General features: G+C 44.9%; 1 protein-coding gene across 5 annotated transcripts; it reads left to right on the top strand.

Annotated features, from left to right (window-relative positions):
- Positions 1–2,354: 2,354 nt before the first annotated feature.
- LOC147897288 (uncharacterized) lies at positions 2,355–16,208 on the top strand. 5 transcript variants are annotated; one of them, XM_087380457.1, is made up of 4 exons: positions 13,698–14,016; positions 14,157–14,233; positions 14,311–14,677; positions 15,082–16,208. In XM_087380457.1, exons 3-4 carry the CDS (start codon positions 14,392–14,394, stop codon positions 16,035–16,037), a joined length of 1,242 nt encoding a protein of 413 aa, XP_087236583.1. In that variant the 5' UTR covers positions 13,698–14,016; positions 14,157–14,233; positions 14,311–14,391; the 3' UTR covers positions 16,038–16,208. The 5 variants fall into 5 exon arrangements, with proteins under 5 accessions (XP_087236585.1, XP_087236583.1, XP_087236584.1 ...); XM_087380458.1 differs by having other exon boundaries at positions 14,324–14,677; XM_087380459.1 differs by lacking the exons at positions 13,698–14,016; positions 14,157–14,233 and adding an exon at positions 2,355–2,370 and having other exon boundaries at positions 14,324–14,677.
- The last annotated feature ends 1,283 nt before the right edge of the window (positions 16,209–17,491 follow it).

Genomic DNA, 17,491 nt, shown 5'->3' on the forward strand with positions numbered 1-17,491 from the left:
TAAGTGTATTGACAATGAACATGAAGATATACATGTGAACCCCTTAGGGTTAGGGTTAGGATTTTCCCCTATGCCCTATGTGGATAGTGCAATTTACACTATGTTTAACACCCCCTCTTAAATTGCACTGCTTGGGTGCATGTACAAGACCTGTTTGTGGATTTCGTTTGGTGCATATGATAGCATCCAAAACTAAAAAGAAAATTGAAAAGAAATCAGAGTAGGATGTGCATATGTGAGCACATTGACTACGTCCTATACATAATGTGGATTTCCCCCTCTTAAGTTGTGGATCATCCTTTGCCTTTGGGAATAAAACCCAGAAGATAGACCAAAAGGAAGAGAAAGGAAATATGCAGAAAGTCAAGTCCACCTGGATCAAAGATTGGTCGATCGAAAGATGACTGGATGTATGGCTACGTGCTGAACATGTTAAGGCTGAATATGTCATAAGTTATCGTGGACTGTGCACCTGCGTTGTAGAAGAGGCATTCGGATGTGAGGCTAGCTGATGTAGCCGTGGATAACAAATCCGGTAGGTTGTGACATACGAGGGTGTCACCAACCCAAAAGAACTAACAGCAATGTGCGAGGTATGCTGCAGCAATGTAATCTCTGTCGAATGATGTGGGGTCTAAGAAGACCGCATGGTCGGTGTGGACAGAGTGATCCAGGGGCTGAAAATATGGGGCCGAAGGTGCATGTGTGATGTGCTACTCTGCTGCAGAAGAGGCCCATACAAATGACAAGGTATAGGAACCTGTCCAACCTGTATGCTCAAATGTCATGAGCTAGAGGTTTTCTGTTGTGTACATGGCTAAACATCCATCGGCATGGGATGTAGCGGCTATCATAGGCTCCTTGAGAAGGAGCTGGCAGTATAAAGGCCTAGAAGCCTGAGAAGGTATAGGAACATGTCCAACCTATATGCTCAACTATCATGAGCTAGAGGTTGTTTGTTGTGTACATGGCTAAACATCCATCGGCATGGGATGTAGTGGCTGTCATAGGCTCCTTGAGAAGGAGCTGACAGTACAAAGGCCTAGAAGCCTGAGATACAATTGAAAAAGCATAAGATGTCCCCAACACAAATGAGGTGCCGAATGCTGATGTAGGGACCCATCTGTAATCATGGATCCAACCACTGATCTACATCAAGTATGGACCGTAAATGATAGCCATAAGTGTATGCTGAAACACTAAGTCTCCCTAGGTTGCACTATGGCTGAACCTGATGATGTCTACTACACTAGGACAGGTCTGCATTGATGCATAAGTATCCTCATGCTAAGGAATGATCTGCTAATTGGAGGTGAAGATAACTGGATCCAAGGGTGGGTGGTGCAATGTGGCATGATTGAGCCGATGCTGGTATGTCCTGAAGACTGATCTGTTGATCTGAACTGATGAAGGGAAATGAGCCCAAGGTATGCTCTATGTCAGAGGTGAAAGTATCAGTAATGGATGCTGAAATGGAATCACTTGAAGAGCTGGATGCGCTGTGGCATAAATCTCTGCTTGCAGCAGAAGATGTGAGTGCCTCGTATTGAGCACTTAAACCTCCTGAATAACTGCATGATCGTAGGTGAACTTCTGCTGAGTATCCAGGATAGGGTGCCACATGGCACAATTTTGACCAAGCCAAGGGTATGTGGTGACCTTGAGGATAGGGTAGCATTGCCACTGAGGCTATTGGAGACGCTATGCCGCCTGCTGATCGCCAGTTCTTCTGCTTATTCTGAATCGCTCATGAGCTCATGTTCAAATCCAACTAGGAGCGGCTCGGACACCCTAGCCATGAGCTTGTCAAGCTCTATGCAACGCCATAGCCAGGAGCAGCTCGGATGCCATAGCCAAGAGCTCGGAAGCTCAATGAAGTGAAAGAAATAAATAGAAACTAGCCTATCTTCTCCATATCCGAGATTTCGAGCTTCATCTTCCATAGCTTGACGTCACATTCTCCTCTTTTCTTGTGTTCGTGAGCTTCACCTACCATAGCCATCACCTCCCACAGCCTCTCCCACATTTTTTCCTATGTTCTTTTTGGTACCATTGTCGGACTTCTGCGCTCCCTTTTCCTGTGAGCTAGACGCCGGTGCGAGCTTCATCCACCATAGCCACCTTTCTCATACATCTTTTTCTTTGGTACCATGGCCGGACTTGCGTTCCCAATCTCCCACATCCTCTCGTGAACTACCACTGTCGCATCCTTCGGAGTTGATGAAGACACCCATGTGAGCTCTGTGGCGTAGCAGCTAGGTGGCTTGGAGGTCGTAGGCTGGCGCAACTCATGGAGGAAAGGATCCCATGTGGCTAAGGCGCTTGAAAAGGAAATGGAGCGACTTCTGCGACAAGAAAGGCAGATGAAGGGTGAGGAGCTCACTGGTATTTCATTCGATGAGCTTCAAGAGCTTGAAAGTAATATGGAGTCTCGTCTTTGAAAGGAGGAGCTTATAGCAGAAGGTGTTGCAAGCTCCCTTTGCTGACACTACCATGTCTTTCTTGGCTCGTTGAGGCTAGTGCTGGCTATGGCAGCTTGAGGTCGGCACCTTGGTAAGCTTGTAGTCGTTGTTGCTATAGGTAGGTTGATGGAGAGGTCTTCTCTGATTGCTTGCCTATGTCATCCTGCTTCAACATGTATCCACTTGCTTGGTACTATTTCTTTTTGTTTTTCAATAGTATGCTTATTAAGAAATGAAATGTTTTCCTTCTGTTTAGTTACGGACAATGGGGACTAGGTCTAGCATTTGAGGGTGGACCCCCTTGCTTGGGGTTATGGGCATTAGTGACCCACAAGAGTGATGGCCTCTCTTTGAGAGGGACATCTAGAAACCACACCCCACCTGAGTACCCAAACAAAGAGACCAATCAAATGCACAGATTGCATACCGACCTAGGAACCATTCAAGAGATGTTCCCTGAGCTTTGGGTGTGGGCCTGGCAGCATGCCAAGAGTAATGGAGATACAAGATAAGACGACAAACAAATGAGCTCAGTATGGCTCAATTATGACCTTAGAGTACGTCAATAGATAGTCTAAGCTGTTAGGAACCCGTGGGTGCGATTCTGATAACTTTGAAATTTTAGGGTTTTTGGGAGTGACGTGGCAGCTGACACGTGGCAGACTGCCACATGGAATCTGAGCTGGCAAGTCAGTCCACCTGTCCCACACATGTGGCAGCATGCATGGCAAGTGGTAGGGCATGCAGGCCAAGTGTTTGGCCCCAAATCTGGTAGATTTGGGGCAGGTTGTGGGCTGTCCTCTTTGGGACTGCAGCCCACCAAAAATCTGGGACAAGTGTCCACCTTCCACTCTAGGCCTAGGGAGGGGGCTGAGCCTATAAAAGAAGGCCTCTCCCCTTCATTCCACACATGAAAATTTCGTCACTTTTCTTCTCCCTCCTTTTGGATGATGCAGCAGAACCTCTCCAGCTCCTTGGGTGCAGCTAGCTTCTCCCCAGGCCATTCTCTCACCTCAGCAGCACTTTCTCTCTCTACAACAGCACATTCTCTCTCTACAGTTCCAGCCCCTCCTCTCCAAAAATCTGCCTCCTCTCAGCTCTTGTGGAACAGTAGCAGCATCCTCTCTCCTTCACCTAGCCTGGAGCAGCCATAGCCCCTTTTTCTCTCCTGCTGCAATCTTTCTCTCTCTACTGCAGAATTTCTCTCTCTACTGTTCCAGCCCATTTCCCTTGCAGAAATCTGCCTTTCTGTGCACCCCTGGAACAGCAGCAGCTCCTCTCTTACATCTCCTCCCTTGGGATCAACATTGGCACTCTCTCTCTACAGCTATCACTCCATAAAAGCTTTCTCTCTCTAGCCTATAGGCTGTTTTTCTAAGCTATTCTCATTCCAGCCCCATTTCCACACTCTCCTCACCCAAGGTAGCTTCAGAGGCATCAAGGACTTCATCTACAAAAGGGTCAAGTCACGAAGGGAGCCTGTATTGTCAAGTTTATCTCATTTACAGCACTATTTCATGTTGTTTCTACTATCTTTCTAGAAACTAGTGCTTGTCTCTAATGTTGGATGTAAGTGGTGATTGTTGCAGGCTTCTTCCTTGTGGATTGGGCAAGCCAAGAGCTGAAACCTGAGCTTGGAGTTATCCTTTTTGTTGTCTACCTTGTACATATGCTCTTGAGTCTTGTATCTAGGTCCTAGGTTTTCACTGAGTTCATCAGTTTGGAAGGTGCATTGCACCTTGATCTTGTATCTCCATTTTCAAGAATAAAGTGAGCCTGGATAAGGGGGGGGGCTCGTCTTGGCCCCTCAATCATATTGCATTCTCCAATGATGTCACTTTGTGTTTAAGCTGTATAAGTCTTAATTCCAGCTTAATTGCAAACTCTTAAGTTCAAGTATATGTGTTTGGCAACTCGCAATCATCTCATTCAAATGCCTCTGCAAAATCCGTTGTTTGAATTGATAGAAAGCACCGAGTAGTTTACATTGGTATCAGAGCTTAGGCAGTGGTCCTGTACTCTATGCTTTCTCTTGTTGAGTCTCTCCTTCATTGAGTCATCTTGTCATCATGGCAGCCAATGGACCTGACCCTCCTCCTAACTTGCATGAGTTGAGTGCTCTCTTGGCAAACATTGCTCAACAGGTTCAAGTGCTGGAAAGCAGCCAAGCAGAAACTCATGACATAAGGGCCCAATCCCAAGGAAGAGGCCGTGCGGACAACACCAACTCCAACAAGGAGGGAAGATCATCCTCTTCTTCCCCTCCTCGAGGTAGACGGCGTCATTGGAGTCCATCTCCTTCGAGACGTCCACGGAGACGAAGGTATGCAAAGCATAAGGTACCTCTTGGAGATAAGCTCTTCAAGTTTACCAAGTACAAGAGAGAGGACAAGCCCGAGGTCTTGCTGGCCTGGATTCGAGACCTTGAGTATTTGTTTGAGGGGGACGAGTACGAAGACAAGGCGAAGATCCGGTTTGCCGTCCTGCACATGCAAGACCGTGCTTCACTCTGGTGGGCAGCTATGGTCAACACTGGACAGCAAGCCCACACGTGGAAGCACTTCAAGAAGAACTTGATGAGGCACTTCCTGCCTAAGGAATTTAAGAGAGATACAATGGTGCAGTGGGACATCCTCCGCCAACGCCAAGAAGAGAAAGTCAGTGAGTATGTTGATCGTTTTTGGGATACTTTGTTAAAAGTTCAAGCATTCAGTAGGAAGGATAAAAAAGAGCAGCAAAGGAAGTTCTTTGCTGGCCTACGGTATATCGTTCAGCATGAGGTGGACATTGCCACTCCTACTTCTCTCGAAGACACCATCAACATTGCCTTGAAGGTGGAGAAGAAACAATCTTTCTCCAACAAGCGGAATGGCAGCAACAACAAGCGAAAGTCCCAGGGAACCACAACAGAAGCAAAAGTATTACTCCGAAGGGTGGTGTTTCAAGTGTAGCGATCGAGGCCACAACTTCTATGAATGCCCTCAAGCTGCCAAAAACAGTAGCAACAAAGACGCAATCCTCAAAAAGCCTATTTTGGTAGTTAACAAGGTGGAAGCACCTCCAGAAAAGGGAGCTGTAAATGACACCCATAGTTTGTTGAAAACATGGGGTCAGGTAAAGGATCAATCCGCTTTGTTTTTGTTCGATAGTGGAGCTACTCACAACTTTATTTCTCATGAGATGGCACAGAACTTGGGGATAGCCCCAGAGGATAAAGGAGAAGCCTTGGAGGCAACTGCAGCCTTCAAGAACCAAGAAGAGAAGGTGTACCCCATCATCGGCAAGCTTCGGGTACACATCCAGGGGTACTTGGATCATCTATCCTTTATGGTGGCACCACTTCAAGGATCAGATGTAATTCTCGGCATGCCCTGGCATAAGCAAGTCAACCCCCGAATCGATTATGTGAAGAATATTCTAACCCTCCAACATAAGGGTAGAGATGTGAGCATTACAGCGGGAGTTTCAGGAAACACCATTCCTATGGTAAGTCATGCACGATCTCCCAATTTGCTTAAGAAAGGAGTATGTTCTTTTCTAGTGTTTGTACGCGATAAGCAACCAAGTGAAGAAAAGTCAGATCCTCTCACAAAAGAAAGATTAGATTTCCTTCAGGAATTCTCTAGTTGCTTCTCTCAGGAACTTCCTAGTCACCTCCCTCCTGAGAGACCAGAGGATCACAAAATTGACATAGTTCCAAGGTCTTCACCTCCAAATAGACCCCCATATAGAGTTAGTCAATCTCAACAAGATGAAATCTTCAAGCAAGTCCAAGAACTCTTGGACAAGGGATTGATCCAACCCAGTAGTTCTTCTTTTTGCTCTCCTGTCTTACTAGTCCAAAAGAAGGATAAAACCTTCAGGATGTGCATAGACTATAGAGCCTTAAACAAACAGACGGTTAAGAATCGTTTCCCAATTCCTCGTATAGACGATATCTTTGATCGTTTAGGAGGATTTGAAATTTTCAGCCGCATAGATCTTAAAAGTGGCTACCATCAGGTACGAGTTGTACCTGAGGACATTCATAAAATAGCCTTCCGAACCACATTTGGGCTGTATGAATATATGGTAATGCCATTTGGCCTTACTAATGCCCCAGCCACGTTCAATCGACTGATGGAACGGTTGTTCAGGAACTATAGACAGTTCACTGCCGTCTTCTTTGATGACATCCTCATTTTCAGCAAGAATGAGGAAGAGCATAAGGAACATCTAAAGATTGTATTTCAAATCTTAGCTGAAAATGCTCTTCACATCAATGAGAAGAAAAGTGAGTTCTTTCTTCCTGAGATTCACTATCTTGGTCACATTATCTCACGAGAAGGTGTCCGTATGGACCCAGCCAAGATACAGACAATTATAGAGTGGCCTGACTTGAAGAATGCCCATGAGGTAAGGTCTTTTCTAGGCCTATGCTCATATTACCGAAGGTTTATTTGGCATTTTGCTGAACTTGCAGCCCCTCTACATGATCTCACTAAGAAAAATCTGAAGTTCAGATGGACCCAAAAAGAAAAGGACTCTTTTAATGCTCTAAAGCAAGCCCTGACTACAGCTCCTGTACTTATCATTCCTGACTTAAGGAAACCATTCCTAGTAGCAGTTGATGCCAGTGGCGATTGCCTTGGGGCTTCTCTTACCCAGGATGGTCATGCTGTGGCCTTTGAAAGCCGACGGCTAAGAGATGCTGAACTTCATTATGATATCTATGAAAAAGAACTCTTAGCTGTAATTCATGCTCTCAAACTTTGGAAACATTATCTTTTAGGGATAGATTTTCTTGTAAAAACTGATCATGAAAGTCTTAAATATTTTCTAACTCAACCTCTGATCAGAGAGAGACATATGAAATGGTCTACCTTTCTGCAATCATTTCATTTTCAAATACAATATACTCCTGGAAAAGAGTATGTAGTGGCTGATGCCCTTTCTCGTAGACCACGGCTTCACCATATTTCAGTTCCCTATCATGATGAGCTAACAGCCCTCAAAGAATTCTATGAGGGAGATGCTGATTTTGCTCAGCCATGGGCACATTTGAAAAATGGAGGCACCCATCATGCCTACCACATCAGGGATGGCTATTTATTCATGGAGAACAAACTATGTATCACAAAGCAGCTTAGATCTAAAGTGATGGAGGAAAGCCATAACCCACCCTATGCTGGTCATAGGGGTATTGTGGCCACCTTTTCAGCCATGGATAAATTTTTCTACTGGCCTAACATGAAAAAGGACACTGCTGCCTACATTTTAGCTTGTCTCGCATGTCAAAAAGCTAAGTATGAGAGAGGAAAACCCAAGGGTTTACTTCAGCCCCTACCCATTCCTGAGAGACCATGGGAACACATCACCATGGACTTCATTACAGGAATTCCCAAGACCAATCAAAATCATGACATGATTTGGGTGATAGTAGATCGATTCAGCAAGCAAGCCCACTTCATTCCTTGTAGAAAGAATCTCAAGGCACCTGAAGCTGCCCATTTATTTATTAGACACATCTTTAGACACCACGGCATGCCCAAGTCTATAGTATCAGATAGAGACTCAAAGTTCACTAGTAACTTCTGGCAGGCTTTGTTTGAGAACCTTGGAACTCTTCTAAGTTTCTCCTCAGCTTTTCATCCTCAAACGGATGGCCAAACTGAAGTTACGAATAGTACACTCTTGGATTTGCTGAAATTTTATGTACATGACCAGCAAACCTTTTGGGAGAAATTCCTTCCTCTTGTGGAGTTTGCTTATAACAACACAATTCATTCCTCCACTGGAAAAGCTCCTTTCAAAATTGTATATGGTAGATCTTTACCAACTCTACTCATGCAAACAAAAGAGAAAATCTTTGCCGCTAATCAATTCATGGAGGATTATGACTCTGCTTATGCCACGGTTTGAGCAGCCATTCAAAAGGCACAGGAGAAACAAAGAGCAGCTGCAAATAAAAGACGGAGGGCGTTTGCAGTGAAAGAAGGCCAATGGGTCTTATTGAAATTTGAGAAAGCCTGGTTAAAAACCAAAGTGGGAAAAAAGCGCATCTACTTCAAGCTATCCTTTCGATATTATGGTCCTTTTCAGGTGTTGCAGGTAATAAATGATGTCTCAGTCCGATTGAGACTTCCAGAGCATTGGAAGATCCACAATGTCTTCCACGTAAGCTTGGTGAAACCCTTCATTGGGGAACCACCTCCTCAAGAGCCCACACTGGACGATGCACCTGAAGTAGAGGACACTGAGACCTTGTTGATCCCAGAGCAAATTATTTTGCATAACTTCACTACGGGATGTCGAGGCACGACTCGCAAAATGTACCTTTTGAAGTTCAGAGGGCTCCCATCCACCGATGCCCAATGGGTGGAGAGAGCTACATTTCAGGAGTGTCCTGAAATCCTGGATGCTTATGAGGAAGCATTTTAGTTGCGGACAACCGAATGAAAGACGGAGGAAATGTCATCCTGCTTCAACATGTATCCACTTGCTTGGTACTATTTCTTTTTGTTTTTCAATAGTATGCTTATTAAGAAATGAAATGTTTTCCTTCTGTTCAGTTACGGACAATGGGGACTAGGTCTAGCATTTGAGGGTGGACCCCCTTGCTTGGGGTTATGGGCATTAGTGACCCACAAGAGTGATGGCCTCTCTTTGAGAGGGACATCTAGAAACCACACCCCACCTGAGTACCCAAACATGGGACCAATCAAATGCACAGATTGCATACCGACCTAGGAACCATTCAAGAGAATGTTCCCTGAGCTTTGGGTGTGGGCCTGGCAGCATGCCAAGAGTAATGGAGATACAAGATAAGACGACAAACAAATGAGCTCAGTATGGCTTAATTATGACCTTAGAGTACGTCAATAGATAGTCTAAGCTGTTAGGAACCCGTGAGTGCGATCAGAATTAAATTCTGACAACTTTGAAATTTTAGGGTTTTTGGGAGTGAGGTGACAGCTGACACGTGGCAGACTGCCACATGGAATTTGAGCTGGCAGGTCAATCCACCTGTCCCACACATGTGGCAGCATGCATGGCAAGTGGCAGGGCATGCAGGCCAAGTGTTTGGCCCCAAATCTGGTAGATTTGGGGCAGGTTGTGAGCTGTCCTCTTTGGGACTACAGCCCACCAAAAATCTGGGACAAGTGTCCACCTTCCACTCTAGGCCTAGGCGGGGGGCTGAGCCTATAAAAGAAGGCCTCTCCCCTTCATTCCACACATGAAAATTTCGTCACTTTTCTTCTCCCTCCTTTTGGATGATGCAGCAGAACCTCTCCAGCTCCTTGGGTGCAGCCAGCTTCTCCCCAGGCCATTCTCTCACCTCAACAGCACTTTCTCTCTCTACAACAGCACATTCTCTCTCTACAGTTCCAGCCCCTTCTCTCCAAAAATCTGCCCCCTCTCAGCTCTTCTGGAACAGCAGCAGCATCCTCTCTCCTTCACCTAGCCTGGAGCAACCACATCCCCTTTTTCTCTCTTACTGCAGTCTTTCTCTCTCTACTGCAGAATCTCTCTCTCTACTGTTCCAGCCCATTTCCCTTGCAGAAATTTGCCTTTCTGTGCACCTCTGGAACAGCAGCAGCTCCTCTCTTACATCTCCTCCCTTGGGAAACATTGACACTCTCTCTCTACAGCTATCACTCCATAAAAGCTTTCTCTCTCTAGCCTACAGGCTGTTTTTCTAAGCTGTTCTCATTCCAGCCCCATTTCCACACTCTCCTCACCCAAGGTAGCTTCTCAGAGGCATCAAGGACTTCATCTACAAAAGGGTCAAGTCACGAAGGGAGCCTGTATTGTCAAGTTTATCTCATTTACAACACTATTTCATGTTGTTTCTACTATCTTTCTAGAAACTAGTGCTTGTCTCTAATGTTGGATGTAAGTGGTGATTGTTGCAGGCTTCTTCCTTGTGGATTGGGCAAGCCAAGAGCTGAAACCTGAGCTTGGAGTCCTCCTTTTTGTTGTCTACCTTGTACATATGCTCTTGAGTCTTATATCTAGGTCCTAGGTTTTCACTGAGTTCATCAGTTTGGAAGGTGCATTGCACCTTGATCTTGTATCTCCATTTTCAAGAATAAAGTGAGCCTGGATAAGGGGGGGGGGCCGTCTTAGCCCCTCAATCATATTGCATTCTCCAATGATGTCACTTTGTGTTTAAGCTGTATAAGTCTTAATTCCAGCTTAATTGCAAACTCTAAAGTTCAAGTATATGTGTTTGGCAACTCGCAATCATCTCATTCAAATGCCTCTGCAAAATCCGTTGTTTGAATTGATAGAAAGCACCGAGTAGTTTACACCTTAGACGAAGAAGCTTGTACTCTTGTCAGGCCGTAGATAGAGATGCCTTTGTTAGGCTTGCTTGTTGTAGCAATGGCTTGTAATTGTAGGTAGAAGTACCATAAGCTCTCTCTCTCTCCAACTAGAAAATGAAACTCACCTAAATGAATCTCTCTCAAAATGGATCCACATCAACCACAAAAATGATCTTCTAAAAAACGCACAGACCGAGCCATGCAGAGTTCTGAAAACAAGCACACCAATCTTGCTACTAACAAAGAAGGCCAAGGATAACTCTTAATGAAGGAATGAGTTTCAAAAATCTTACTTCAATAACTTACACACTAACACATAGAGTTACATAGAATTAAGGCTAAGCTCAAAACGAAACCTCTAGAGTTGTTGCTCTAAACACTCACCACTGGGTAGGGACAAAGATTCATAAAGACATTGAATATTTAATGAAAGAGATGACATCCTACTGGAAACAATAGCTACCTCAACCCAACCAATTGCGCCTCGAATTAGGAACCCCAACACACAATCAAAAGTAACAAAGAAGAGCAAAAACCCTCCTAACAAAAGAACTAGGCTCAATGACCATGCAACACCCATAGCCACCCAGACAAGCCCAACTAAAACAAGCAAGGATCCCAACATGAGCCAAAGTGAAGCAAGGACTAATAACCGCTCAGACAGAGATAGAGACACAGAGAGAGAGAGAGAGAGAGAGAGAGAGAGAGAGGTTCCCTCATCACTAGTAATGATCGGAAGTAGCTTTATCTACAAAGAGAGAATATCAGAAGATGAGAGACAACAAATAAGGCCATTGTACTCGCATAACACCATAACATGAGAGCTTGCAAAGAAGCTCAAACAAAGCTTTACCTTAGACCGGTAAGTGGGAGAGTCACAATCTTCAAAGATCGTATTCTCTAAAGGCGAATTCATCAAAAAGCACTCTTCCATGGACTCAAAATCTATGCAGAATGGAGCAATCTCATTCTTATCGTCTGTCATGCAAGTGCTTGAACCTGTGTCATTAGTGGAGCAAAGGAAATCATCATACGGGGAGCATTCCCAAAGGAAATCCTTCTCGAATGAGCTAGTATCCTCAGTCTCCACAGATCCTTTAGCTGCTGAACTCATCAACGAATAGCTGCGCAACCGTCTTGGGGAAGTTTGTAGAAGACCGAATGGGTCCGGAAACTGGTATGAGGTCCCCTAATTTGCCTTGCTGGTTCGTCGTAAGCTGTAGCAGCTTCCTCAGGAGTGTCGTAGGTGCCCAGCCACAGTCTCACACCTTTGGAGGGATCTTGAATTTCTGTAGCCCATTTTCCCCACCTTCGATGTCTCACCCCTCTATACTTGCAAGATTTGGCATTGACTTTCTGAGAGAGGGGAGATTTCTGCCTTGACTCATGGACCACTTCTTGGAAGCCTTCTTGGAAGAGTGGCCGTTTCTAGTCTTCCTATTCCTCAGCCATGATTTACTGCCGCACTTGGAAAACTGAGAGGTGGCATGGCTCTCAATGAGCGGAGACGTGAGGGGTGTAAGGAGGCCAGGATGTGCATAGTCATCCTCGCTTTCAGATAATGGCAAGGAGCATTTGGGCAGTATTAACTCTAGATTAACGTACCCAAGTTTTGAAGAAATACTTAACAAGAACCTCTCTTCAAAGAGCTAGTTGTAAATGGTGGGCTTTCGTCCACTGGCTTTTGTAGTACACCGTGCGCCAAAAACATATGTAGCATCATGGTTGTAAACAAATGAAAAGTGGAGATCCGTAATATGGACAGTATTGAGGTCCTCATCAAAGAAAAAGAGGTAAGCATTGCCAATCTGTTGTGCGCTCTGCGTTTCCATAAAACAAGTTCTTAAAAACGTGTGTGTGTGTGTGTGTGCGGATCGCCTATGCACAAATTGCCAGGATGTCATGTGCATGGTTTGGTGCATTTGGACTTCATATGTTATGCACTTTCACCATCTGTAATGATGAACGGCACGTTTTCTTTTACAAATCCAGGCGGCTTGTTGGTAGAACATGTTTGTCCAAGTAGCGAAGAAGCATGACCTATTTGTATAAAGTGTGAAGAAGCAGAACCTGTTGATGAAAAGGTAAAATAACCTGTTCGTAGCCAACACCATCAGGAAAATTCCATAAGATGGGTGCACCTCAAGGTCATACGTACTGATGAACAGTTCATTAGCAGAATTTGTTCTTACAACAGGCGAAGAAGCAAAACCTGGTTGTTCAAAAGACGAAAAAGAAAAACCTGTTCGTAGCCAACACAATCAGGAAAATTCCATGTCATTTTTTGAAATTGTGACATATACCAAGATAAGTAAGACAGACCTTGAAAACTTTATGGAGAAAAATGGCAATCGTCTGCCATAATAATTCAGCCCAAAAGTGGGAATTTCCTTCCAAAATTTGGGACCGTAAAACATCTCAGAGGCATCAATACACGTACCCGAGAGGTAAGAAGAGGACGTTCGCCCTTAAGAGTGAGCTTCTGGGGATCTTGCAAATTCTTGTTGGCATCAAAGCTGGAGCTTTCTAGAGCTTCAACGCTTGAGTACAGATTGGCGATACCACCAGAAAATTGATTGTGGGAAGTTTTTGAAAGGCGGTGAATCACAGCACCCCCGCAGGCATCAACAGAAAGCTGAACAACAGATCCGCTAACTGTTTCCTTGCTTCCATGTATATGATCTTTCCTGATTCTTTATCAAAGAGAACCTTGGCACGCATGGCAGCCATGAAAGTAGAAGATGTTTGATTTGCCTAAGGATCTTACGCTCTTAAATGTAGAAGATGTTCGATTTGCGTTTTTTGGGACCATTGGCGTGTGAGTGAGAGAGAGGGAGAACTTCACAAAAGAAGTGAGAGTGGAAAGCGCTCAATATGACAAGATGCACGTTGGCAAGAAGAGTTCAAGCACGGTAGGTCAGCGGGAACAAAATCGTAAAAGAGACCATGCTTTTCACAGGTAGTCCTTATTTACATCGCGAAATTCTATCCAAAAGTAGAGCTTCACTCAGACCTTAGGAATTTCGAAAATGCCCCCAAAAATTTGAATAATCGTAAAACTTTACCCAACCCAAGCACTGGCGAGTGCTGACAAAAAGCTTCACCCTCATGTAGTCAACAAACAATCAGCTTGACATAGCCACCATCACTTCATGTTCACGGCACTTCATGTTGAGGTGAAGGGGGCGCTCAAAAATCCGCCCAGTCTAGTACATCTACGGCCAAGCGAGTTCCTACTGCTCCAGGTATTTTTGTCACGGTTGAAGATCTGCCATACTACGTGAAAAGTTGAACAGGAGTTATTGATTTGGATTAGGGCTCATGCTCTGTTAACAAGGTTTATACTAACGTTGAGGATGCTTGGACGACCGTGTGTGTGCGTGAGAGAGACAGACAGACAGACAGACAGATTACACGAGGCCTTCCTGGATCTGGGTTCTTGATCGAAAGAGAGAGAGAGAGGTGAGGGCCGAATTGGAATTATGCGAATCAGCCCTGAATCGATCTACCAATCCTGTGTTAAACGTTGTCAAACGTAGTGCATGATTGCAGGACCTACCACTGCGTCGCCAGTAGCACTCCTTGGTCGAGCGGTGCTCCGTTGTCCGCCGGCGTAGCAGATGCTGCATTCTTACACCCTACACAGCCCGTCCTGCCTGGGCTGTGAGGCACCCTGTTACTCAGTTGAAACTTTGTCTTCAGTGAAAAGGGTCACCAAATTGTCTTTTGTCTCTCAGTCAAGCCCCTCCAAATTTGGCAATCATCCTCCGTGCACGTTGTGGTTATGCTGTGGCACGAGGCGTCCCTTTTGCAGTCCTCAGGTTTGGACTTCACAAGTCAAGACCTCGAGGGGATGGTCAGTGCAGCCGCTGTGCCATGGAGAGATTCAGATTGTTTCTGTAAAGGGTACATAGTTCATTCCTGGCTCTTAAATCTTTATTTTGGGAGAATTTCATCAATTACATGTGGTTGTCGAATTTATAATGTGAGCTGGAACTTGCATAACGGCTTGACGAACCCCTTGCTGTCGTTGTTGGCTCAACGTGCATGGCTAATTCAATCATTTTATCTGAATAGCGTTTATGACTCCAATGCTGAAATTGCGGAGGCCTACGTGATTGTAGCCTGTTGGGCTTTACTTTGTGCCGTTGATGTTTTAAACCTTGCTTGGATGCCTGCAGCTCATCATCTGGAGGTTTCTTTCCTTCCATCCCCTAGGGTGCAGATGTGCTGATTTGGTTCTTAGTCGGTGTCTACAGCGGCTAGCCAAATGAGGCATCATTTCTCATGCAGCTTTTGATATTTGACAGACGTTGCAGATGGATTTGTGCACTTGTCGTTTGGAGCTTCCTCAATTTCTGGTCCTTCCAGTCAAGTGAACGAGTTGTCATTGGGTTATGGGAGACATCTTGCGGGAAAACTGGCATTTTGTAGTCGATTACCATCACAAATTAGGAGGCAGTCACCCATTCCTGTTGTGGCTCGGCGAAGGAAGAGGCCAGTGGAAGGCTCACCAGATCAGGAGGCTTCTAATGCTGCTACTCATATGAGCACAAATGGACCTGTGAAGTTATCCTCAAGGCCCAAATCTTATTTTGTTAAGAGGTCCCCCATTCCCAAGAGAAAGGATGTTCGGTCAGAGCCGTCAAAGAAAGAGGCGGGGGATGTGCCTGCTTCACTTTCTGAGCAGCAAGCAGACAAAGGGCCAGGCAAAGGAAAGCTAGGCCACTTTTCTGTGACAGTTTCACAAGGGTGGAATGAAGGAGAATTTGCCAAGGAAGGTGAGAAACCAGGACGATTACCATCGAGGTTTATTCGTAGATCACCTGTGACAGCGCCTGCATTTGCTGCCAGGCATGATGGGCAAGGCCCATCAGTTGTACAACCTAAACTTTCACTCCATGAGGCTGATTCTACTAGCAAACCATTGGAAAAACATGCAGCTGCTGAACTTCCCAGGCCCAAGTCAAAGTTTGTTCGCAGGTCCCCTATTCCACAGGTTGAAAGCCTAGCTCCCAAGGTACACGGAGACCACAAGGCCTCCATTGGAGACCTGAGTTCACAAACAGACTTCAATAGATTGACTGAAGCAAATGGAAAGGTGAAGGACAGTGAATGTTGCGAAACTCAGTCTGAGCCTCCCCCTGATCTTGATGCATGTAAGCTAGCAGAGTTGAAGAGTATTGCCAAGGCCAGAGGTCTTACTGGTTATTCCAAGCTAAAGAAGGGGGAGCTTTTGGATCTTCTTAAAAGGGCCATGAGCTGATCAAATCCAGGCACCCATTCTTGTGGAGCTGTAGTCAGCAGTTTCAACTGCTGAGATGACAAGGCCAGAGCTGCTTTTTTGTCTTTGCTTCCTTGATGTTGGTTGGCGAAGAAAGTGTCAGTTGGATCTTGGTTGTGAATCGAAAGATTTTCCCTTGTCCCGTATTTGGAGATGCAATCAGCTTCTTTAACATATTTAAAGATTTTTCCTTGGTTTTGTTTTCAGCAGTGCGTTTTGGCAAGCTTCCGGTAAGTAATCCTCCCGAGAGACCTCAAACATTGATGCCTAAGTGTTGCAATCCATTTAATTCTTTTCGCCTTCCCAAGAATGGTAATTCGGGGTATTGCTAGACATCGGAGGAACAGCCTAATGCCATTCACTAGTGGCTGCCTCCTCTTTACATCTATCTAGGCATATTTATTGATTTTCCAGGGCTTGAAGGCATCCACGTTCGCCACTTTGCACTTCGTGCACATTCAATGGAGTCCCTACTACTACAGTCCTGCAACCACCACTACAGCTACAGACAGGGACACACACAAATAATAAGCAAACTTCCAGCTTGGAGAAGAATAGTTCCATGCGGTAGTCCATACGGCAGATAGGATATCAGTGTTAGATTATAGATATGGTTCCTTTAGTTAGTCCAATATTGGCACATGCACATCCAACATCACTACAATCCAAGTGGCACCACACAAAGCCTACCATGCTTTGCATGTGCACTTGTGATTGCCGCATCATCCTTCTGAACCCTCTCTTGATGATCAAAGTTTGGCATACCATAACCTTTGATCTAGGAGGAATTTTCAGGTGTTCACAAAGGGGAAAGCTATGAGCTCTACGTGCTCATCACATCACAAACGAGTTATGACACTTGAATCTTATGGTTTTAAGGGTCTACATCAAATCCAATTCCTTTGCACATTGACATTAAAGCATCTTCATCAACATATATGGCGCCAACACTTTAAAAAGAACAAAGAAAAGAAATGTTTCTTGCTTTCATCACTACCACTGATAGCATAGCATAGATAAGCATATCCCCCCACTGAGCAAATCTACTTCCAAGGTCTTGTCAGTCTAAATCTTTCCTTTGAAGGTGCCTACGCACGTTCAAGCTCCTACAACTACATTTTGCTCACAAGACCTTTATATAGAGTTTATCTAGACTTCCATAGTCTTGGAATCCATGTTGATATTTGATGCACTACTAGCTACCATCACTTTGCACTGTAGCAAGCAGCCTTTACACATTTGGAAAAGCTATAAAAGGAGCTCAGTTTCGGTGTTGGACTACTAAGAGGGGCTACAGAAATTGGAAGCTAGCATTGCACTACCCACTCTAGCGATAAGTATCCAAGCACATGAAACTCTGGAATCCATGTTGGGCTATAGCTCTAATCCTTGACGCGGATCTACAAGAGCTACAAAAAGAACTTAGTTTCAATGTT

Source organism: Dipteris shenzhenensis, chromosome 10, assembly GCF_047967505.1.
Source record: "Dipteris shenzhenensis isolate YYH24624 ecotype China chromosome 10, Dip_SZ_1.0, whole genome shotgun sequence".
In the NCBI taxonomy this organism is placed as follows: domain Eukaryota; kingdom Viridiplantae; phylum Streptophyta; class Polypodiopsida; order Gleicheniales; family Dipteridaceae; genus Dipteris; species Dipteris shenzhenensis.

Bases quoted from the DNA above. Each gene is read 5' to 3' on its own strand.
- LOC147897288 (XM_087380459.1), top strand. From the start codon at position 14,392: ATGCTGCATTCTTACACCCTACACAGCCCGTCCTGCCTGGGCTGTGAG. The intron at 14,678-15,081 runs GTACATAGTTCA...GATATTTGACAG, and splicing joins TCAGATTGTTTCTGTAAAGG to ACGTTGCAGATGGATTTGTG.